This window comes from Anolis carolinensis, unplaced genomic scaffold (genome assembly GCF_035594765.1).
Source record: "Anolis carolinensis isolate JA03-04 unplaced genomic scaffold, rAnoCar3.1.pri scaffold_9, whole genome shotgun sequence".
NCBI lineage: Eukaryota > Metazoa > Chordata > Lepidosauria > Squamata > Dactyloidae > Anolis > Anolis carolinensis.
This window is the reverse complement of record NW_026943820.1, coordinates 11,941,471-11,965,399: the sequence shown is the minus strand read 5'-3', so window position 1 is coordinate 11,965,399 and position 23,929 is coordinate 11,941,471. Positions and strand designations below refer to the sequence as shown.

At 43.2% G+C, this 23,929-nt stretch overlaps 1 protein-coding gene across 2 annotated transcripts in view; it reads right to left on the bottom strand.

Annotated features, from left to right (window-relative positions):
• The window catches only part of slc6a2 (solute carrier family 6 member 2), a 92,216-nt gene extending 71,884 nt beyond the window's left edge, over positions 1-20,332 (bottom strand). Inside the window, exons 1-3 of one of the 2 annotated variants that reach the window (XR_010000642.1) lie at positions 20,158-20,332; positions 17,248-17,388; positions 13,188-13,496 (exon numbers count right to left, since the gene is read on the bottom strand). Coding sequence is in view for 1 of the 2 variants with exons in the window: in XM_003222924.4 (XP_003222972.2) it covers positions 13,188-13,496; positions 17,248-17,302 (364 nt within the window). In the remaining variant the exon portion in view is untranslated. The remainder of the gene's footprint in view (positions 1-13,187; positions 13,497-17,247; positions 17,389-20,157) is intronic. The other variant, XM_003222924.4, reaches the window with a different exon arrangement.
• Positions 20,333-23,929: the final 3,597 nt, after the last annotated feature.

Genomic DNA, 23,929 nt, shown 5'->3' with positions numbered 1-23,929 from the left:
AAAGGCTTCCCCTGACGCTAAGTCCAGTCATGTCCGACTCTGGGGGTTGGTGCTCATCTCCATTTCTAAGCCGAAGAGCCGGCATTGTCCGTAGACACCTCCAAGGTCATGTGGCACTAGGCATGACTGCATGGAGCACCGTTACCTTCCCGCCGGAGCGGTACCTATTGATCTACTCACATTTGCATGTTTTCGAACTGCTAGGTTGGCAGAAGCTGGAGCTAACAGTGGGCGCTCACTCTGCTCCCCGGATTGGAACCTGCAACCTTTCGGTCTGCAAGTTCAGCAGCTCAGCGCTTTAACACGCTGTGCCACTGGGGGCTCCTCGTAATATGTAGTATATAATTAATATTATTTAATATATAATATATAATTAATATTATTATATGGTATAATTATTAGTATTATATTGTATTACATTATAACATTATTACTATTATTAATATTATACAATCTATTATATTATTATATATTATTATATTGTATATTATGTAAAATATACTATATATATAACATATATAAAATACATATTACTGTATATACTCAAGTATAAGCCTAGTTTTTCAGCCCTTTTTTTAAGGCTGAAAAAGCCCCCCTCGGCTTATACTCGGGTGAGGGTCCTGGTTGGCTTACATTTAGGTCAGTTTATACTCAAGAATAAATGGTACATTTATTATTTTTCTCTATTATTGTTGATACTATTATAATTATTTTACTCTATTTTTTATTATTAATAATACATTTATTATTTCACTCTGATCTTATTATTATAATATTTATTTTTATTCTATTCTATTTATTACTACATGTATTATTTTCCTGTATTTAGTATTATTATTACATGTATTATTTGACTCTATTATTATTGAAAGGATACATAAGCACATTTACATTGAAGAAGATGAGAATAATGATTCAATCAGAGTTGGACAATCTTATCTTAAATTAGAGCTTTATATAAATATTCAAAAACATTTAACCTACTGATGCCTCAATTAATGTAATTTTAATTTACAATTAATGTCTGTTTTTATTTCTGAAATTTACCACTCTCGGCTTATACTGGAGTCAATGTTTTCTCAGTTTTTTGTAGTAAAATTAGGTGCCCCGGCTTATATTCGGGTTGGCTTATACTCGAGTAAATACCGTATATTATTAGCATAGCCTGTTACTGGGGGGAGGGCCCCCCAACTGATGGTACAGGAAACAAGATGGAACTCTTCCTGGCTCCCGCTCTTTGTTCTGGCCCCAAAGCATCAGTTGACTTGGCCATAGTCTCCAAGGAGTTTTTTCCCTATGGATGATGGGGCCTCAAATCCAACCTATCATCTGAGTTCTCCGTCTTTATTTTACACTAGTATAAAGCCATCAACCCCAGCAGGGGTCAAGTCTGCCTGGGATTTCTTTAAGAATCAACTCCAGTACCTAAAGCCAACCAACTTGTTTTGGATCACAGGGCAGAAAATATCACTGCTCCCTCTTTAAAGGGAAAGCCGCAACACATTTCAGGGAACAAACCATCTACTATCCTTTCCTGATGCACAGATTCTGCCACCCGAGGCCAGTCTTGCATGCCATACAAAGTGAGTAAGGCGAAATGTGATGAACACAGGGCACCTATATTTTTCCAAGTAAACACTCTCAGGGTTCAGCCTCATTCCGGTGCCTCATGTTTCACGGTGCTCCAATGGGACCCATATTCTTCTCTTAAATCTCTCTCTCCCCGCCTCAAAGTTATAAAAGTTAAGGCGATGCCTGCTCACCGTCACATTGGAAGCTGAGTTGAGCTCTGAGATATACATCATTTACATATACAGTACAGTCTCACTTATCCAAGCTAAACGGGTTGGCAGAAGCTTGGATAAGCGAATAGCTTGGATAATAAGGAGGGATTAAGGAAAAGCCTATTAAACATCAAATTAGGTTATGATTTTAGAAATTAAGCACCAAAACATCATGTTGTGCAACAAATTTGACAGAAAAAGTAGTTCAATACACAGTAATATTATGTTGTAATTACTGTATTTACAAATTTAGCACCAAAATATCACGATATATTGAAAACATTGACTAGAAAAATGGCTTGGATTATCCAGAGGCTTGGATAAGTGAGGCTTGGATAAGTGAGACTATACTGTATTGATAATGTGCAATAAAAAGTGCTGAACTATAGAGAAACTGACAAAAGGGGAAAACAGGCAATGCTCTTTGAAAACGAATTTCTGCAAATATGTCTGTATGTTCGACTAGTTGGAGTAGAGATGTAGCTTGATAAGAGAAATTGTAGTTATGGGCTTGTCCCAATGTATAAACCGCCCTGAGTCCTTTGGGAGATGGAGTGGGGTATAAATAAAATATTATTATTATTATTATTATTATTATTATTATTATTATTATTATTATTATTATTATTACTAAAATGTCAGGAAATGTTTATGTTTGCATATGTATGTGCATTGTTGTTTTCCTTGTTTGTTTTTCTATTAAAATTTTGAATTAATGGGGAAAACTCCCAAATTTCAGTCCTATAGAGGGGTCCTCTATTGACATGCAGAAGTATTCTAGTTTCATTCAAATCCTTTCGGGTTTTCTTTCCAAGTCAGACCTTAGGGTAAAGGTAAAGGTTTCCCCCTGACATTAAGTCTAGTCATGTTGGACTCTGGGGGTTGGTGTTCATCTCCATTTCTAAGCTGAAGAGCCGGCGTTGTCCGTAGACACCTCCAAAGTCATGTGGCCGGCATGACTGCATGGAGCGCTGTTACCTTCCCACCAGAGCAGTACCTATTGATCTACTCACATTTACATGTTTTCAAACTAGGTTTGCAGAAGCTGGAGCTTAAGGACCACAAAATAAAAACCTTTCCAGCATTCGAGGGGATATTTTTCCTTCTGTGGTCGGTCAGTTGCTTATTTATTTATTCATCACCACAATAACCCTGTGAGGTAGATTGAGAATGTGTTGGCCCTTGGCCACTCAGTATATGTCATGCAGCTCACTAGGACTAGAACTCGTATCTCCCAAATCGCATTCCAATATTCTTACCCAGGGGTTCTCAAACTGTGGTCCGCAAAACCCTTGGGTTTCTGCAATAATAATAATAATAATAATAATAATAATAATAATAATAATAATAATAATTATTATTATTATTATTATTATTATTATTATTATTATTATTTACAACAAAATTAGTACACAGCAAACAAGATCACTATGCTGGCTGTTTATTAGATCACACACTGAACATTCCCAGTTGTCTAGGACTGTGTGATGTATCGGCGAATAATGCATGCAGATCTTTTGCAGTTAACAGATAGTTGTTTGGGCCATTGCCCCATGTAAGCTGCCCCGAGTCCCCGTGGGGAGATGGTGGCAGAATATAAATAAAGTTTTTATTATTATTATTATTATTATTATTATTATTATTATTATTATTATTATTATTACTATTTTGTCAGCGCTGATTTTTTTTAAGTGCTGGCCAAGGGACTGGACCCAGTGTGCCAATCACCACTAGGACCCCCTTTACTGGCTTGTGCCAGAGTCTTTGTAGTTTGATCTTTAAATCCTCCTATCGTGTTAGCTTTTCCAGTTGCTTCTCATCAATTGCAACTTTGACAATCCATACTTTGTTTTTTAACATGACCGTGAGGTCAGGAGTATTGTGCTCCAAAACTATGTCAGTCTGAATTTGGAAATCCCAGACAAAGGCTGGATGACCATCTGTTGGGGGTGCTTTGATTGTGCTTTTCCTGCATGGCAGAAGGCGGTTGGACTGGATGGCCCCTGGGGTCTTCCACTTGAATACTGTTACGTTTATGTTGTTTAAAATTGTTGTTCATTTTAAATATTGTATTGTTTCTGCCTTTTTTTTTGCACTGTGTGAATTAATTCACACAAACACTCTCGATTCATCTGTCACTGGTCCAGCCCATGCCTGATATAAATACATTATATTTTATATGAATCCCCAGTGACGCAATGGGTTAAACCCTTATTCCGGCAGACTGCTAAGTTGAAGGTTGTGTTGCTGACTTGAGGGTCCAACATGGGGAGAGCGAGGATGAGCTCCATCTGTCAGCTCCAGCTCTATGTGAGGACATGAAAGACGCCTCCCACAAGGATGGTAAAAACATCAAAACATCCGGGTGTCCCTGGGCAACATCCTTGAGGATGGCCAATTCTCTCACACCAGAAGCGACTTGCAGTTTCTCAAGTAGCTCCTGACACAAGAAAAAATATATTATATAACTAGCTGTGCCCGGCCACGCGTTGCTGTGGCGAAGTATGGTGGTATGGGAAATAAAGTATTGAGGAATTGGTGGTAGTTAAGGTCAAGGGTAAAGGTTTTCCCCAGACATTAAGTCCAGTCGTGTCTGACTCTGGAGGTTGGTGCTCATCTCCATTTCTAAGCCGAAGAGCCGGCGTTGTCCGCAGACTCCTCCAAGGTCATGTGGGATGACTACATGGAGCGGCGTTACCTTCCCGCCGGAGCAATACCTATTGATGCACTCACATTTGCATGTTTTCAAACTTCTGGGTTGGCAGAAGCTGGGGCTAACAGTGGGGGCTCTCTCCGCTCCCCCAATTCAAACCTGTGGCCTTTCGGTCCAGAAGTTCAGCAGCTCAGCGCTTTAACACGCTGCGCCATCAGGGGATATTATTTCCTAAAGGTTGTGAATATACAATATTTCTGATTGGTTGTTGTATAATATGATGTTTTGTTGCTTAATTTGTATAACGATTACCTAATTTGATGTTTAATTGGCTTTTCCTGAATCCCTTCTTATTATCCAACATATTCACTTATCCTGCTGGCCTGTTTACGTTGGATAAGTGAGACTCTACTGTATATTTCTAATCTTAAATTATCTGCTTAGAACTGGATTATATGAGGCTCCTTCTTCACAGCTGTATAAAATGCACACTGAAGTGGATTATATGGTAGTGTGGAGTCAAGATAATCCAGTGCAAAGCAGATAATATAAGATTATAAATGGGTTATATAGCTGTGTTGAAGGGCCTTGAGCCTACACTGCCATATAATCCAGTGAAAATTAGATAATCTGTGGAAGAAGTCTAAGTGAGGCCTAAATCTGCCTGTCCCCGAACTGAAGCCTGGCTGTCCCTTGGTTGCTAGGCAACCAAGTGGGCAGAGATTAGCCCTCTAAACTGGCAGCAATTGGATAAAAAAAATTATTGCTCTCCCTCTAATTAGGATTTTATTTTTCTTTTCTTTTTGTTGTATCAACCTTGAGGCGTGGATGATGGGTTGTGTTGTCAAATTTTGAGGTTGGGGGGCCTGTACTTTTGTTGTTTTGTGAATTGCCGTGATGCCATCACTCTTTTATATATATAGATATACTAGCTGTGCCCGGCCACGCATTGCTGTGGCGAAGTATGGTGGTATGGGAAATAAAGTATTGAGGAATTGGTGGTAGTTAAGGTAAAGGGTAAAGGTTTTCCCCTGTAGAGTAAAATCTCACTTATCCAACATTCACTTATCCAATGTTCTGGATTATCCAACGCAGTCTGTTTTGTAGTCAGTGTTTTAAATTCATTGTGATATTTTGGTGGTAAATTTGTAAATACAGTAATTACTACATAGCATTACTGCGCATGGAACTACTTTTTCTGTCATATTTGTTGTATAACATGATGTTTTGGTGCTTAATTTGGAAATCCGTAGTTTATAGGCAGTGGTGAAGAGGCCTAAGTGAGGCCTAACTCTGCCTGTCCCCTGGGCTGAGTGGGTTGGTATGAGACCAAGTGGGCGGAGCTTAGCCTTCTAACTGGCAGCAATTGGATAAAAACAATTATTCCTCTCCCTCTAATTAGGACTTTATTTTTCTTTTCTTTTTGTTGTATGAACGCAGAGACATGGATGAGGGGTTGTGCTGCCAAGTTTAGTGTTTCTGGGATGTGTAGTTTTGTTGTTTTGTCCTAGGCTGAAATTTCATTACCCTTTTATATATATAGATAAACAATTTATTGAGGCTCTATGAGAAACATTTGCTTCAGAAAAGGCTCCGTGGCTGAAAAAGTTTGAGAACCCCTGCTCCAACCATTGTATCACACTTTCTCCATATCTCTTTTTATGGGGGTGTGTTTCACTCTGATGTGACCAAAAATGGCTTTAAAATAAATAAATTGTGCCAAATCATGGACAGCAAGCCTATCCGTAGCTACTAGCTTTGCAAGTCAAATGAAGCTTCCATGTAAAGGTGCAGTATATTAATAGTTAGGGGTGGGGAGAAGCGAGGGAGGAAGGCAATAAATAATAGCTTTTCCATCCTCCTTCTCATCTCCCAACAGGCATCTGAAGAAGGAATTTGGAATTGTTGTCTCTTTGTGGTTTTCCAGAAGGATTCTTTCCTGCATTCCTTCTGTTTGCGTCGTAAGCTTGGAAACCAAAAGGTGAAATTGATTCATGCCCTTGGAAAGCCATCGTAGTCGAAGAGTGCAGACAAATGGAAAGATTCAGTTTTTAACACATACCAATAAATGAGCAAATTAAGTCCAAGTAAGCATGCTATTAGTTAGGATGCCATCCCTTCTTCAACGTGTTGTGACTCTCAAAACTGTAACACAATATTTGCCGCACTAACTTTTGGCTGTGCTCTTTTTGTGCAGCTTTTGGCTGTGCTCTTTTGTGCAGCTTCCGTCTTGCCGGTTGCCAGTTATTTGTTTTAGTAGATATATTGTATTAGCTTAGTAACTGGATCGATGCCATGGAGTCTCAATACTAATCTCAGTCAACTCTCACCATACGGCGAAACGTCACTGTTGTTTCCATTTTGCAAAGGGGAAGGGATTGTTCATCCCAGAAGTTGTGAAGATGAGTCTTGGACTGTTGAATTAATGCAGTCTGATCCCACTTGAACTGCCATGGCTCAATGCTATGGGATCCGGAGAGTTGTAGTTTCACAAGGTCTTTAGTTTTCTCTTGGCTTTAGGCTGCCGACATCATTATTTGCATTAGTTTCAAATATGCTACAAGATCCCACTGAACAGCGACCCAGACTAACACAGAAATGTCTTTCAATGGTTGCTTATAAAGTTTGATTCTCCTCTGCGGTAGCTAGCTACACTGTAGAATTAATGCAATTTGACTCCACTTTCACAGCCACTGCTCAATACTAATACAGTAGAGTCTCACTTATCCAACACTCGCTTATCCAACGTTCTGGATTATCCAACGCATGTTTGTAGTCACTGTTTTCAATACATCGTGATATTTAGGTGCTAAATTCGTAAATACAGTAATTTCTACATAGCATTACTGTGTATTGAACTACTTTTTCTGTCAAATTTGTTGCATAACATGATGTTTTGGTGCTTAATTTGTAAAATCATAACCTAATTTGATGTTTAATATGCTTTTCCTTAATCTCTCCTTATTATCCAACATATTCACTTATCCAACATTCTGCTGGCCCGTTTACGTTGGATAAGCGAGACTCTACTGTACTACTACTACTAATAATAATATTTTATTTATATCCCACCACCATCTCACAAAACACTCAAGGTGTGACACAAAATACAACAAGTGCAAAACAAAACATAGGCAACAAACAGTCAACACAACATCACACTATGGAATCATGGAAGCTATAGTTTTCCAAGTCCTCTAGCATTGTAGAATTAAAGCACTTTGACACCACTTGCACAGCAATGGCCTGGTATGATGGAATCATGGAAGCTATAGTTTTACAAGGTCGCTAGCACTGTACTATGGAATCATGGAAGCTATAGTTTTACAAGGTCTCTAGCACTGTACTATGGAATCATGGAAGCTATAGTTTTACAAGGTCTCTAGCACTGTACTATGGAATCATGGAAGCTATAGTTTTACAAGGTCTCTAGCACTGTACTATGGAATCATGGAAGCTAAAGTTTTCCAAGATCTCTAGCACTGTAGAATTAATGAACTTTGACTCCACTTGCACAGCAATGGCCCAGTATGATGGAATCATGGAAACTATACTTTTACAAGGTCTCTAGCACTGTGCTATGGAATCATGGAAGCTATAGTCTTCCAAGATCTCTAGCACTGTATAATTAATGCACTTTGACTCCTCTTTCACAGCCATGGCTCAGTACTATGGAATCGTGGAAGCTATAATTTTCCAAGGTCTCTAGCACAGTAGAATTAATGCGGGTTGACTCCATTTTCATAACTATGACTCAGTACTATGAAATCATGGAAGCTGTAGTTTTCAAAGGTCTCTACCAATGTAGAATTAATGCAGTTTCACTCCACTTTCACAGCAATTGCTGAGTACTATGGAATCGTGGAAGCTATAGTTTTCCAAGATCTCTAGCACCATAGAATGAATGCAGTTTGAATCCACTTTCACAGCAATGACTTAGTATTATGGAATCATGGAAGCTATAGTTTTCCAAGGTCTCTACCAATGTAGAAATAATGCAGTTTCTCTCCACTTTCACAGCAATGGCCCAGTACTATGGAATCATGGAAGCTATAGTTTTTCAAGGTCTCTAGCTTTCTCTGTCAGAATGCGCTGATGCTTCACCAAATGACACATTCCAGCATTTCATAGCACTGAGCCATGGCAGTGAAAGAGGCATCAAACTGCATTCATACCACAGTGTGGGTGCACTTCTGCTGCCAACTTTCTTCCCTCTGGTTCGCTGTGCATCTACACTGTAGAAATATTGTTTTATTCGCTTTCTTTCGATCCTGCCTTTCTCCCCATAGGGACTCAAGGCGGCCAGGAAAGAAAAGTAAAACAAGGCAAATGCAATTAAATATTTGTGACATGGAGATAAAGTTAAAATACAAGCCCTGCCTGAGTTACAAAGATCTGACAAGCAAACACATGTCTTTGATGTGACAGAAATCCACCCCAAGAGGGGAAATCCACTCCTGGAAGAGTTATCAATGGCAAAGGGGTCTCCATTGAAACTTTCTCTCCAATCCTTGTTTCCACAAGTCCATTTTTTTCCAAATCCAATCATCACAGGGACAGAAAGTGAGGAGAAATCTTCTGAACAGAGGCACAGAAAGCAACACAAGCACCATACGGGGTGTCAAGCCTTCCCTATGCTATCCAAACACAGATAGATAAATATATGGCTAGGGTTACATTTAAAGAATCCACTTGTTCCGACTCATAAACAAATTCATCTTAAGAACAAACCTACAGAACTTACATTGTTCATAACTTGGGAACTGCCTATACAACTAAATAAATTGATTAGAGGATTGCTGGCAGTTTTCTGGACTGTATGGCCATGTTCCAGAAGCATTCTCTCCTGACATTTCACCCACATCTATGGCAGGCATCCTCAGAAGTTGTGAGGTATAGTGGAAACAAGGCGAGTGAGGTTTATATATCTGTGGAATAATGTCCAGGGTGGGAGAAAGAACTCTTGCCTGTTGGAGGCAATTGTGAATATTGCAATTAATCACCTTGATTAGCATTGGAAAGCCTTGCAGCTTCAAAGCCTAGCTGCTTCCTGCCTGGGGAAATCCTTTGTTGGGAGGTGTTAGCTGACTCTGATGGTTTCATGTCTGTTTTCAGAGTGCTGTTCTTTAATTACTGTCCTGATTTTAGAATTTTTTTTAATACTGAGAGCCAGATTTTGTTTATTTTTATGGTTTCTTCCAGTATTTAAAAAAGTCTAAAATCAGGATAGTAAATAAAGAACAATACTCAGAAAACAGGGGAATTCCAGACATGAAACAATCAGGGCCAACAAAGGCAGGAAGCAGCCAGGCTTTGAAGCTGCAAAGCTTTTCAATGCTAATCAAGGTGAGTAATTGCAACATTCTGCCTCTGACAAACAAGAGTTCTTTCTCTCAGTCTGGACCTTCCACAGATATATAAACCTCACTTGCCTTGTTTCCAATATACCTCACAACCTCTGAGGATTCCTGCCATATAAGTGGGTGAAACGTCAGGAGAGAATGCTTCTGGAACATGGCCATACAGCCTGGAAAATTCAGAGCAATTCTCTAATCAATTTATTTAGTTGTACAGGCAGGTCCCACGTTATGAACAATGTACATTATGTAGGTTTGTTCTTAAGTTGAATTTGTTTGTAAGTCGGTACAGGTGCATCCTTTCAGTGTAACTCTAGTCATATATTTGTCTAGCTATCTATCTTTGGATAGCATAGGGAAGGGTTAATAATAATAATAACAACAACAACTTTATCCTTATATTCCGCCCAATTTCCGGGAAGGGACTCGGGGCTGCTCACATGGGAACCAAGCCTAGCAGCACACAATTAAAAAAACACACCCCTTTGGTGTTTGTATTGCTTTCTGTGCCTCTGTTCAGAAGATTTCTGCTCCCTTTCTGTCCCTGTGATGACTGGATTTGAAGAAATTTTCTTGTGGAAACAAGGATTGCAGAGAAAGCTTCAGTGGAGACCTCTTTTCCTCCTGAAAACAACTCTTCAAAGCCTGGGCATTCCACAGATATATAAATCCCACCTGCCTAGTTTCCAACAGACCTCACAATCTCTGAGGATGCCTGCCATAGATGTGGGCAAAATGTCAGGAGAGAATGCTTCTGGAACATACAGCACAGAAAACTCCCAGCAACCCAGAAATTCAACTTAAGACCAAACCTACAGAATGTGTTGTGGAAGGCTTTCATGGCCAAAGTCACAGGGTTATTGTGAATTTTCCAGGCTGTATGGCCATGTTGAAGCTGGCAAGGCCATTAATGCTAATCAAGGTGATTAATTACAACATTCACATTGGTCTCCAACAGACAAGAGTTCTTTCTCCCACCCTGGACCTTCCACAGATATATAAACCTTCCTTGCTTAGGTTAGGTAAAGGTAAAGGTTTTCCCCTGACATTAAATCCAGTCGTGTCCGGCTCTGGGGGTTGGTGCTCATCTCCATTTCTAAGCCGAAGAGCCGGCGTTGCCCATAGACACCTCCAAGATCATGTGGCTGGCATGACTGCATGGAGCGCCGTTACCTTCCCACAGGAGCGGTACCTATTGATCTACTCACATTTGCATGTTTTCAAACTGCTAGGTTGGCAGAAGCTGGGGCTACCAGTGGGCGCTCACTCCCCTCCCTGGATTCGAACCTGGCAACCTTTCAGTCAGCAAGTTCAGCAGCTCAGTGGTTAAACCCACTGTGCCACAGGGGGTTCCCGCAAAAATCTGCCCACCAGTATTAAAAAACTCTAAAATCAGGACAGTAAATAAAGAACAATACTCTGAAAACAGGGGAATTCCAGACATGAAACAATTAGCGCCAGGTAACACCTCCCAACAAAGGATTATCCAGGCAGGGATCAGCCAGATTTTGAAGCTGCAAGGCTTTTAAATTCTAATCAAGGTGATTAATTGCAACATTCACGCAGACAAGAGTTCTTTCTCTCACCCTGGACCTTCCACAGGTATATAAACCTCGTTTGCCTAGTTTCCAACAGACCTCACAACCTTCGAGGAGCCTAACTTAGATGTGGGCAAAATGTCAGGAGAGAACGCTTCTGGAACATGGCCCATACAGCCCGGAAAACTCCCAGCAATGCAGGAATTCAACTTAAGAGCAAACCTACAGAATGTGTTGTCGAAGGCTTTCATGGCCGGGATCACAGGGTTGTTGTATGTTTTTTGGGCTGTATGGCCATGTTCTAGAAGTATTCTCTCCTGATGTTTTGCCCACATCTATGGCAGGCATCCTCAGAGGTTGTGAGGTATGGAGAAAACTAAGCAAAGCGGTAAATATGGAGATACAGTCATTAATTAATCAGCCCCAGAGGGTTTTTAATAATCTATCCCTTTTTTATTACGATTTTACCATTTATGTGTTTTAAATGCATTTTTTTATCCTGTATTTTTGTTTTAATTGATATATTGTATTACTGTTTTATCTTTTTATAGTGTGATTTGTATTATGCTGCCTATGTTTTGTTCTATGTTGTTTGGGCCTCTGCCCCATGTAAGCCGCCCCGAGTCCCCACGGGGAGATGGTGGCAGGGTATAAATAAAGTTTTATTTATTATTATTATTATTATTATTATTATTATTATTATTATTATTAAATATATATCTGTGGAAAATCTTTTCAATGCTAATTTAGGTGATTAACTACAAAATTCACACTGACCTCTCTCACCCTAGACTTTCCACAGATACAGTAGAGTCTCACAAGCCTCGCTTATCCACGCTTCTGGATTATCCAAGCCATTTTTGTAGTCAATGTTTTCAATACATCGTGATTTTTTTTTTTCGTGTCAGGAGCAACCGGAGTTGCTTCTGGAGTGAGAGAATTGGCCGTCTGCAAGGACGTTACCCAGGGGATGCCCGGATGTTTTGATGTTTTTTACCATCCTTGTGGGAGGCTTCTCTCATGTCCCCGCATGGAGCTGGAGCTGAAAGAGGGAGCTCATCCGCGCTCTCCCCGGTGGGATTCGAACCTGGCACCTTCAGGTAAGCAACCCAACCTTCAAGTTACAAGGCTTTTATCCCGTAGACCACCGGAGGCTCCAATATATCGTGATATGTTGGTGCTAAATTCATAAATACAGTAATTACAACACAACATTACTGTGTATTGAACTACTTTTTCTGTCAAATTTGTTGTATAACATGATATTTTGGTGTTTAATTTGTAAAATCATAACCTAATTTGATGTTTAATAGGCTTTTCTTTAATCCCTTCTTATTATCCAAGATATTCGCTTATCCAAGCTTCTGCCGGCCCGTTTAGCTTGGATAAGTGAGACTACTGTATATATTTACCTCTTTGCTTAGTTTTCTCCATACCTCACAACCTCTGAGGATGCCTGCCATAGATGTGGGCGAAACGTCAGGAGAGAATACTTCTGGAACATGGCCATACAGCCCGAAAAACATACAACAACCCTGAAACCTAAAGAACTTATGTTGGTCATAACGTGGGGTCTGCCTGTACAACTACGTTAATTGATTACAATTGGTGAAGTTTGGCACTGCTTACATGGCCATAGCTCAGGGTTGTGGAGTCCTGGAAGTGTTGGCAGAGAAGGCTCAAGTCTTTGCAAAAGGACACCTTCCAGGTTTCCAGAGCACTGAGCCACGAGGGTGCCAAAGGGCACGAATGCACCCAGCAGAGCCAAGGCAGTCCTTCTCCAAGTCTCCCCAAGCGGATGATGCCCTTAACTTTGTTCTCTCCGAGGCAAGCATCGCGCCCCCGCTGTCCTTACCGCCTCCGTTTTTGTAGCAGAGGTAAGGGAACCTCCAGACGTTGGCCAGGTCCACGGAGAAGCCGATGACGGAGAGGAGGAAGTCGATCTTCTTGGCCCAGGTCTCCCTCTCGGGCAAAGGGGTCTCTCCGGGGAGGAAGGGGCCAACGCCGCCGCCGCCGCCGCCGCCGCCGCTCTCCAAGAGGCTGGTGCTGGTGTACTGGACGCCGTTCTGCTCCTTGACCAGGATCAGCTCCACATCCTTCTTGAGAGGAGGCTGCGGACTGCTGTCCTGCTCGGGCTGCGGGCTGCGGGGCTGGATCATCCTCACTTCGGGGAGAAGAGAGCAGAAGAGGCAACGGAGAGAGAGGAGAGAGAGGAGAGAGGCTGAGGAGGACGCGCCTCTCCAAAAGCTCTCCAAGAGCGCGGCGCAAAACGCGCACCACCGAGGAAGAGGAAGAAGAGACGAGGAGGAGGAAGAGGGCAAGGCAAGGAAGCCACGGGGCGAGGAGGAGAGCACACACAGGCAGGCAGGCACCGCCCCGTCTCAGCCTTCCTCTCGCCTTCCTCCTCCTCCTTCTTGGAAAGAAGTCGAGACAACTACAAAGCGCCTTGTTCCAAGCGTCGCTTTGGTTCCAACGAGCCCCGACTTTTCTCCTCTTCCTTTCACCACTGACTAGGATCTGTGCTTTCCCTTCTCCTTTTCTTGATCTCACCCCCAACAGGAAGCCTTCCTCTCCCTTTCTCCCTCTTCCTCCTCCTTTGAAAGAAGTGGAGATAACTACAAGGTAGCTCCTTCCAAGCACTGCTTTGGTCACAAGGACTTTCTTCCTCCTCTTCCTCTCAACACTGACTAGGCTCTGTATTATCCCTCCTCTTTTTCCTGATCTCAACCCCAACAGGAAGCCTTCCTCTCCCTTTCTTCTTCTTCCTCCTCCTCCTTGGAAAGAAGTGGAGACAACTACAAGGCAGCTACTAGTTCCAAGCGCCACAATGACTTTCTTCCTCCTCTTTCTATCAACACTGACTTGACTCTGTCCTATCCCTCCTCCTTTTCATGATCTCAGCCCTAACTGGAAGCCTTCTTCTCCCTTTCTTCTTCTTCCTCCTCCTCCTTAGAAAGAAGTAGAGACAACTACAAGGCAGCTACTAGTTCCAAGTACCACATTGGCCCCAGTGACTTTCTTCTTTCTCTCAACACTGACTTCGCTCTGTCCTATCCCTTTTCCTTTTCCTAATCTCAGCCTCTCAACAAGAAGCCTTCCTCTCCCTTCTTTTTCTTCCTTGGAAAGAAGTGGAGATGACTACAAGGCAGCTAGTTCCAAGCACTGTTGTGGCACCAAGGATTTTCTTCCTCCTCTTCCTCTCAACAACTGACTTGACTCTGTCCTATCCCTCCTCCTTTTTAAGATCTCAGCCCCAACAGGGCACCTTCCTCTCCCTTTCTTATTCTTCCTCCTTTCTAAGTTATCACTTAGAAGGAAATGGTAACAACTACAAAGCAGCTAGTTCCGCCTTCTCCTGCTTGGAAAGAAAGAGAGACAACTACAAGGCAGCTACTAGTTCCAAGCGCAACATTGGCCTCAATGACTTTCTTCTTCCTCTTCTTCTCAACACTGACTAGGCTCTGTCCTATCCCTCCTCCTTCCTCAGATCTCAACCCAACAGAAAGCCTTCCTCTTCCTTTCTCCTTCCTTCTCCTCCTTGGAAATAAGTGGAAACAACTACAAGGTAGCTAGTTCCAAGCACTACTTTGGCCCAAAGGACTTTCTTCCTCCTCTTCCTCTCAACACTGATTTGACTCTGTCCTATCTCTCCTCCTTTTCCTGATCTCAACCCCGACAGGGCACCTTCCTCTCCCTTTCTTCTTCCTCCTCCTCCTTGGAAAGAAGTGGAGACAACTACAAGGCAGCTAGTTCCTACTTCTCCTTCTTGGAAAGGAGAGACAACTACAAGGCAGCTACTAGTTCCAAGCGCCACAATGACTTTCTTCCTCCTCTTTCTATCAACACTGACTTGGCTCTGTCCTATCCCTCCTGCTTTTCATGATCTCATCCCCAACTGGAAGCCTTCTTCTCTCTTTCTTCTTCCTCCTCCTCCTTGGAAAGAAGGAGAGACAACTACAACGTAGCCAGTTCTAAGCACCCTTTGGCTCCAAGGACTTTCCAGTGAGCCCCGACTTTTCTCCTCCTCCTCCTCCTCTCGCCACTGACTAGGTTCTGTGCTTTCCCTCCTCCTTTTCTTGATCTTAACCGCAACAGGAAGCCTTCCTCTCCCTTTCTCCCTCCTTCCTGGAAAGAAGTGGAGAGAACTACACGGTAGCTCCTTCCAAGCACTGCTTTGGTCCTAAGGACTTTCTTCCTCCTCTTCCTCTCAACACTGACTTGGCTCTGTCCTATCCCTCCTCCTTTTCCTGATCTCAACCCCAACAGGAAGCCTTCCTCTCCCTTTCTTCTTCTTCCTCCTCCTCCTTGGAAAGAAGTAGAAACAACTACAAGGTAGCTAGTTTCAAGCACTGCTTTGGCTCCAAGGTCTTTCTTCCTTCTCTTCCTCTCAACACTGACTACGCTGTGTCCTATCCCTCCTTCCCCCATCTTAACTCCTCAATGGGAAACTTTCCTCTCCCTTTTGTTTTCTTTTACCTCTTTTGAAAGCAGTGGAGACAACTATAAGGCAGCTAGTTCCTTGAACTTTTCCTTTGGGGGACCCCAGGAGCCCTGTTTCTTTCTCAATTCAACTTGGAAGAGTTTGGGCATCACCTATGAACACTTGCTTTGAGCAAACTATCTTTTGATCATTTGGTATATCTCACTTTCCCCTTTTAAGAATGTCCTTACTTGAGTTTCTTGTATTTATGTTATGCAACATACTTGAGCATATAGATGGGCATCCATCTTCTGTGGAGTGCTGCCCTTTGGACTACGAACAGTCAGCACATATAATGTGTCTACCGTTATAATGGAAAGTGTCTTGATTCCTGCTGCTTCTCGGGCTGGGAATTCTTTCCAGCCCTGTTTTTTTTTTTTTAAAGGCAGGTACATATTGGAAAGTGGGCCCAAATTCTTCTCCTCCTGGGAGATTATTGATTCAATGATAATACTGTTAATGTGATTCTTGGTGTCACTTCGTTCTGCGTTCCACTGATTCCATCCAACTACTGCTGCACTGCAATTACTCTGACAAATACTGGCCAACACACATTTTGGTGCCTTGAATGTAAGCCATCTTTCTATGTTTATTTGTTCTGCTGGTTCCAAAAACTGCACAATTTTTCTCCTATCAATTCTAGTTTATGAGATACAGAACATATGTCACCTACCAGCCACTATCTACTTACCTATAGAAAACTATGATAATCATATTGAAGAAACTAGAGCTGTCTCTCCAATGCAATTTTCAGAGTCAGGGCCCCAAATAACCCCAGGAACAGACTTAAAAACCAAGACACCAAGATTTTTGTTTTTGTTGAGCTATGTAATCATAGGTAAAGATTTTCCCCTGACTTTAAGTCCAGTCATGTCCGACTCTGTGGGCTGGTGCTCATCTTCATTTCTAAGCCGGAGAGCCAGCGTTGTCCGTAGACACCTCCAATGTCATGTGGCTGGCATGACTACATGGAGTGTCCTGCCAGAATGGTACCTATCGATCTACTCACATTTGCATGTTTCGAACTGCTAGGTTGGCAGAAGCAAGGGCTAATAGCGGGAGTTCATCCCGCTCTCTGGATTCAAACCGGCGACCTTTTGGTCCACAAGTTCAGCAACTCAGCGGTTTAACCCGCTGAGCCACCAGGGATAGACCAATGGGATATTCTTGGAGTGTCCTCTGGAAACAGGGAAACCAGATCCTAGAGAAGATTGCGGCTGCAGTTAAAAGTGGTATCAAACTGCATTCATTCTCCTCTGTTGATGCTTTCTAATGGCCCTAGATTAACTTCTTATCTGAGATTATCTGGCTGTGTAGACTCATATAATCCAGTTCAGATCCTGGGATATAGGGCAGTGTAGATCCAGCTTCAGTTTGCCCAAACTGAACCCAACACACAACTCTCCCCACCTCCCTGTACCTTCGGCCTACTCACCGATGGGTGGGACTCCGCAGCAGAACATGGCCCTGAGTGGAGATGGGTGCTCCATTGCCTGGGGTTTGTTGATAAGGTGGGACCAAGGTGAGATGTTGGGGGGAGGAGGTTGGGCACCCCACTACCTCTTCACCCTCCTCTCTGTGGAGATAAGAAGACAGCTCTTGGCAAGCGAGAGGCAAGCTTTTTTAAAAAACCTATCCTCTTCAGCTGATTAAATTACGGTCTCAATGAAACCTGCCAGATGTCCTACTCTGGAGAATCCGGAGGGCCTTTTGCTTCCCTTTACTGGAAAGACACTTGCAGTCACCCTGACACACTCCTGTGTCTCCCCTCCCAAGTCTTTGCAATGGAGAAGGAGAAATCAAGAAGTTTAATGGGAAAGACAATCAACCAGGACTCCCTCTCCTCTAAGTTTCCTTCTCTTCTTCTCTCCCTCTGGAGACTGTGTCCTCTCTGCCTTATGCCAGCCCATGAGCCTTTCTTGAGCTGAAAAGTGTGGCCAGGCTGCTTAATGTAATCTTCACTGCCCCCTCAAGGTAAGAAAAGTCCCCAACTGGATTTTGCAAGGGGGGAAAATAGGACATTGGTTTAGAATCAGTCTGGTCCACGTTTGGCTTAAGGGGGCTTGGCAGTAGTTGAGCAGTTGGAAGCAAGCAGGTTGGTAGGGAGAGAGAAATACAATGTTCTGGATCTTGCTTTCGGAGAGTGAAAAAGCAGGAAAAAGCATCCAGCAAGTGACCCTGATCATATTATGGATGTCGATGCTTTATACTTTCTACGAGACTTAGGTGATCCTAAGGAAAAGCCACATTGAGGAATGGGTTGCTGTGAGTCTTTTGGGCTGTATGGCCATGTTCCAGAAGTTTTCTCTCCTGATGTTTTGCCCACAACTGTGGCAGGCATACTCAGAGGTTGTACCTCACAACCTCTGAGGACGCCTGTACCTCATAACCTCTGATGATGCCGGTATCTCACAAGCTCCGAGGATGCCTGTATCTCACAACCTCTGAGGATGTCTCTATCTCACCACCTCTGAGGATGCCTGTATCTCACAACCTCTGAGGATGTCTCTATCTCACCACCTCTGAGGATGCCTGTATCTCACAACCTCCGTGGATGCCTGTGTCTTGCAAGCTCCGTGGATGCCTGTGTGTCGCAAGCTCCGAGGATGCCTCTATCTCACAACCTCTGAGGATGCCTCTATTTCACAACCTCTGAAGATGTCTGTATCTCACAACCTCTGAGGATGCCTGTATCTCACAACCTCTGAGGATGCCAGTATCTCACAATCTCCGTGGATGCCTGTGTCTCACAACCTCTGAGGATGCCAGTATCTCACAATCTCCGTGGATGCCTCTATCTCACAACCTCTGAGGATGCCTCTATTTCACAACCTCTGAAGATGTCTGTATCTCACAACCTCTGAGGATGCCTGTATCTCACAACCTCTGTGGATGCCTGTATCTCACAACCTCTGAGGATGCCTGTATCTCACAACCTCTGTGGATGCCTGTATCTCACAACCTCTCAGGATGCCTGTATCTCACAACCTCTGAGGATGCCTGTGTCTCACAACCTCTGAGAATGCCTGTATCTCACAACCTCTGAGGATGCTTGTATCTCACAACCTCTGAGGATGCCTGTATCTCACAACCTCTGAGGATGTCTGTATCTCACAGCCTCCAAGGATGCCTGTATCTCACAATCTCCGAGGATGCCTGTATCTCACAACCTCTGAGGATGCCTGTATCTCACAACCTCTGTGGATGCCTCTATCTCACAACCTCTGAGGATGCCTGTATCTCACAGCCTCCAAGGATGCCTGTATCTCACAATCTCTGAGGATGCCTGTATCTCACAACCTCTGTGGATGCCTGTATCTCACAACCTCTGAGGATGCCTGTATCTCACAACCTCTGTGGATGCCTGTATCTCACAACCTCTGAGAATGCCTGTATCTCACAACCTCTCAGGATGCCTGTATCTTACAACCTCTGAGGATGCCTGTGTCTCACAACCTCTGAGGATGCTTGTATCTCACAACCTCTGAGGATGCCTGTATCTCACAACCTCTGAGGATGCTTGTATCTCACAACCTCTGAGGATGCCTGTACCTCACAACCGCCGAAGAAGCCTGTTTCTCACAACCTGTGAGGATGCTTGTACCTCACAACCTCCGAGGATGCCTGTATCTCATAACCTCTGTGGATGCCTGTATCTCACAACCTCTGAGGATGCCTGTATCTCAAAACCTCTGTGGATGCCTGTATCTCACAACTTCCGAGGATGCCTGTATCTCACAGCCTCTCAGGATGCATGTATCTCACAACCTGTGAGGATGCCTGTACCTTACAACCTCTGAGGATGCCTGCCACAGTTGTGGAGTGAAACGTCAGGAGAGAAAACTTCTGGAGCATGGCCTTATAGCCCGAAAGACTCACAGCAACCCAGTGATTCCGGCCATGAAGGCCTTTGACAATAAACATTGAGGAATGTTTCAATTGGGCTGGGAAACCTAGCCTTATTTTTCTGCTATTTTTTGGAGCTACTTTGATTTTCTTTTTTAAGTTAAGCAAAACATTCTCTCTCTGAGGATTTATTTACATTGTAAATTGAATGCAGTTTGAGTCAACTTTCACTGTTGTGGCTCAATGTTATGGAATCCCAGGACTTGTAGTTTGTAGTCACCAACAGCCTTCGGCAGAGAAAACTAAAAAACTTTGAGATACTATAATTCTCATGATTTCATAGACTTGAGGCATGACAGTGAAAGTGGCATTAATTGCCTTCCCAGAAAGGTTAAGATGAGTGGATCCCGAGGGTCCACTATGGACATTCTGTATAGGCTTAAATTCATAAATTGGAAATGACTTGAAGGCACACAAGAACAGGAGTGAAAAAAGATACCGTTAGATAGATGGATGAAGGTGCCACCCAATGGTGACAGTTGGTATTATTCTTTCAGAAAGCACATTGGTCCTCCAGTGTTTCTCCTAAAGTGAAGTCTTTACTTGGGTCCAGGTGAGAATGGAAATGCATGAATTTGCTTGAGCTTCAGATTTTCGCCTTAGTAAGATAGTCAATGGGAAGAGCAACAATAGCTCCCCTGGCTACTGGTTGACATTATTATGATGTCACTGGCCTCTTTCCTCCACTTACAGTCCCACTCATCTTAGGCTAGGTGTTTTATTCACTTTGGATTAGCTTTTCCTCCCATGAAGACCATCCCTGGGATGGACTCTTGCTTCCACTTCAGCAAGCACTGAGCCATTCCAAGAGTAGGACAGCCTTTACCCAATTGACTGAGAGGAGAGAGCATGGGAGACTAGCGGCTTCTTGTGAATTGCATACTCAGAAATCTTCATCATCCTTACCATCATCATCAAACAGGCACTACTGAATCATAGAATCATAGAATCATAGAATAGTAGAGTTGGAAGAGACCACATGGGCCATCTAGTCCAACCCCCTGCTAAGAAGCAGGAAATCGCATTCAAAGCACCCCCGACAGATGGCCATCCAGCCTCTGCTTAAAAGCCTCCCAGGAAGGAGCCTCCACCACGGCCCCGGGGAGAGAGTTCCACTGTCGAACAGCTCTCACAGTGAGGAAGTTCTTCCTGATGTTCAGGTGGAATCTCCTTTCCTGTAGTTTGAAGCCATTGTTCCGTGTCCTAGTCTGCAGGGCAGCAGAAAACAAGCTTGCTCCCTCTTCCCTATGACTTCCCTTCACGTATTTGTACATGGCTATCATGTCTCCTCTCAGCCTTCTCTTCTGCAGGCTAAACATGCCCAGCTCTTTAAGCCGCTCCTCATAGGGCTTGTTCTCCAGACCCTTAATCATTTTAGTCGCCCTCCTCTGGACGCTTTCCAGCTTGTCAACATCTCCCTTCAACTGTGGTGCCCAAAATTGGACACAGTATTCCAGGTGTGGTCTGACCAAGGCAGAATAGAGGGGGAGCATAACTTCCCTGGATCTAGACGCTATTCCCCTATTGATGCAGGCCAGAATCCCATTGGCTTTTTTAGCAGCCGCATCACATTGTTGGCTCATGTTTAACTTGTTGTCCACGAGGACTCCAAGGTCTTTTTCGCACACACTGCTGTCAAGCCAGGCGTCCCCCATTCTGTATCTTTGATTTCCATTTTTTCTGCCGAAGTGAAGTATCTTGCATTTGTCCCTGTTGAACTTCATTTTGTTAGTTTCGGCCCATCTCTCTAGTCTGTCAAGATCGTTTTGAATTCTGCTCCTGTCTTCTGGAGTGTTAGCTATCCCTCCCAGTTTTGTGTCGTCTGCAAACTTGATGATCGTGCCTTCTAACCCTTCGTCTAAGTCGTTAATAAAGATGTTGAACAGAACCGGGCCCAGGACGGAGCCCTGCGGCACTCCACTTGACACTTCTTTCCATGATGAAGACGACGCATTGGTGAGCACCCTTTGGGTTCGTTCGCTTAGCCAATTACAGATCCACCTAACCGTCGTTTTGTCTAGCCCATATTTTACTAGTTTGTTTGCCAGAAGGTCGTGGGGGACTTTGTCGAAGGCCTTACTGAAATCCAGGTACGCTACATCCACAGCATTCCCTGTATCGACCCAACTCGTAACTCTATCGAAAAAAGAGATCAGATTAGTCTGGCATGACTTGTTTTTGGTAAATCCGTGTTGACTATTAGCAATGACCGCATTTGTTTCTAAGTGTTCGCAGACCACTTCCTTAATGATCTTTTCCAGAATTTTGCCTGGTATTGATGTGAGGCTGACCGGACGGTAATTGTTTGGGTCGTTCTTTTTTCCCTTCTTGAAGATAGGGACCACATTCGCCCTCCTCCAATCTGCTGGGACTTCTCCCGTTCTCCAAGAACTCTCGAAGATAATTGCCAGTGGTTCTGAAATAACTTCCGCTAGTTCCTTCAGTACTCTTGGGTGTAGCTGATCTGGCCCTGGGGACTTGAATTTGTTTAGAGAGGCCAAGTGTTCCTGGACAACTTGTTTCCCTATTTGGGGTTGGATTTCCCCCAATCCTTCGTCCATTCCGTGTTGCTGAGGTTGAAGATGGCTTTCTTTTTCTGAGAAGACCGAGGCAAAGAAGGCATTAAGTAGTTCTGCCTTTTCCCTGTCCCCTGTCGCCATCACCCCATCTTCTCCTTGCAATGGCCCTATCGCCTCCTTTTTCTTCCTTTTTCTACCAACGTAAGCAAAAAAGCCTTTTTTGTTGTTTTTTATGTCCCTGGCAAGATAGCTCATCAATTCCTCAAACCAAATGATCCAGAAAGAGCAGGGAGAAAAGACAGAAGAGACTATAGTATGACCTCCTGTATCCACAGGGATATCTGCAATTTTACCCCCACACACAAAATATATCTTCTCTAGGTATGTAAAGGTCCTTCAGGTGATTCTATAGTATGTTTCCACTGGAAATTTGGATTTACAAAGTCCTCAAACATGACTCCATAGTACCTTTCAGTAGAAGTCATTCATTTTGCTAATACAGTAGAGTCTCACTTATCCAACACTCGCTTATCCAACGTTCTGGATTATCCAACGCATTTTTGTAGTCAAAGTTTTCAATATATCATGATATTTTGGGGCTAAATTCGTAAATACAGTAATTACTACATAGCATTACTGCGTATTGAACTACTTTTTCTGCCAAATTTGTTGTCTAACATGATGTTTTGGTGCTTAATTTGTAAAATCATAACCTAATTTGATGTTTAATAGGCTTTTCCTTAATGCCTCCTTATTATCCAACATATTCGCTTATCCAACATTCTGCCGGCCCGTTTATGTTGGATAAGCGAGACTCTACTGTATCCACCATTTTCTGTTACAATATGTTCAGGAATGTGTCCTCTCTAGATATCGGGCGGGGACCACACTTTATTCCTAAGCCCTAAACATAGATAGCAAATTGATTTTCCCCTCCTTCCTCTGTAACCTCACCTCCCCCCCCCCCCGGGCGTGTTTGCAAATGTCCGGTTGTCCCTCACTGATTAGTTTTTGGATGCCTAAGATGGGGAAAGCTTTCTCCTTTTTCCCCTCAGCCGAGTCATCTTCCCCAGCATGAGGCAAGCTGTGGTTGGGCTGCTCGCGTGCTGCTGAAATACCCGTATGTCTTCCAAGGGTGGGGCCAGGGGCCAGCTCTGTGCATGCGCACATAGCTGTTTTGGATTTTTGGATTTTGAGGGACATGGACTTTAAATTGTGTTTTGGTTTTGTCATTTAAACACAGCGGGGATGATCATGTGTTTTGTTGCCAAGTTTCGTGGTTCTGGGTTTTGTAATTTCACTGTATTTATTAAGGTAGAAATGGACAGAACAGAGTTATATATATAGATGGTCACCACCTCTCAGTCTTTGTTGCCTGAAATGACCACTATCCTTTGCTTAATGATAGGGCTGGCCCTGCTAAACCCATCATGAGTGTATCCTCAAAACTCAGCAATGCTTACCACTGAGATAGCTTCAAGCAAATTGTATCTCTTGAGCCAAATGTTTGACAACTAAACCTCTTTAGGCTGGATGAACAAAGCTAGAGCTGCATCCTTCAAGGTCAGAAGGAGTCAATTGCTTGGCTGTTCTGGCTAGTACAGCTGATAATTTGAACATGAGCTATTCAATTATTGCTAAAAAGGCTTCTTGGCCCTAACAGAATTATGTTCATGAGTTGGGGCTGCGGCG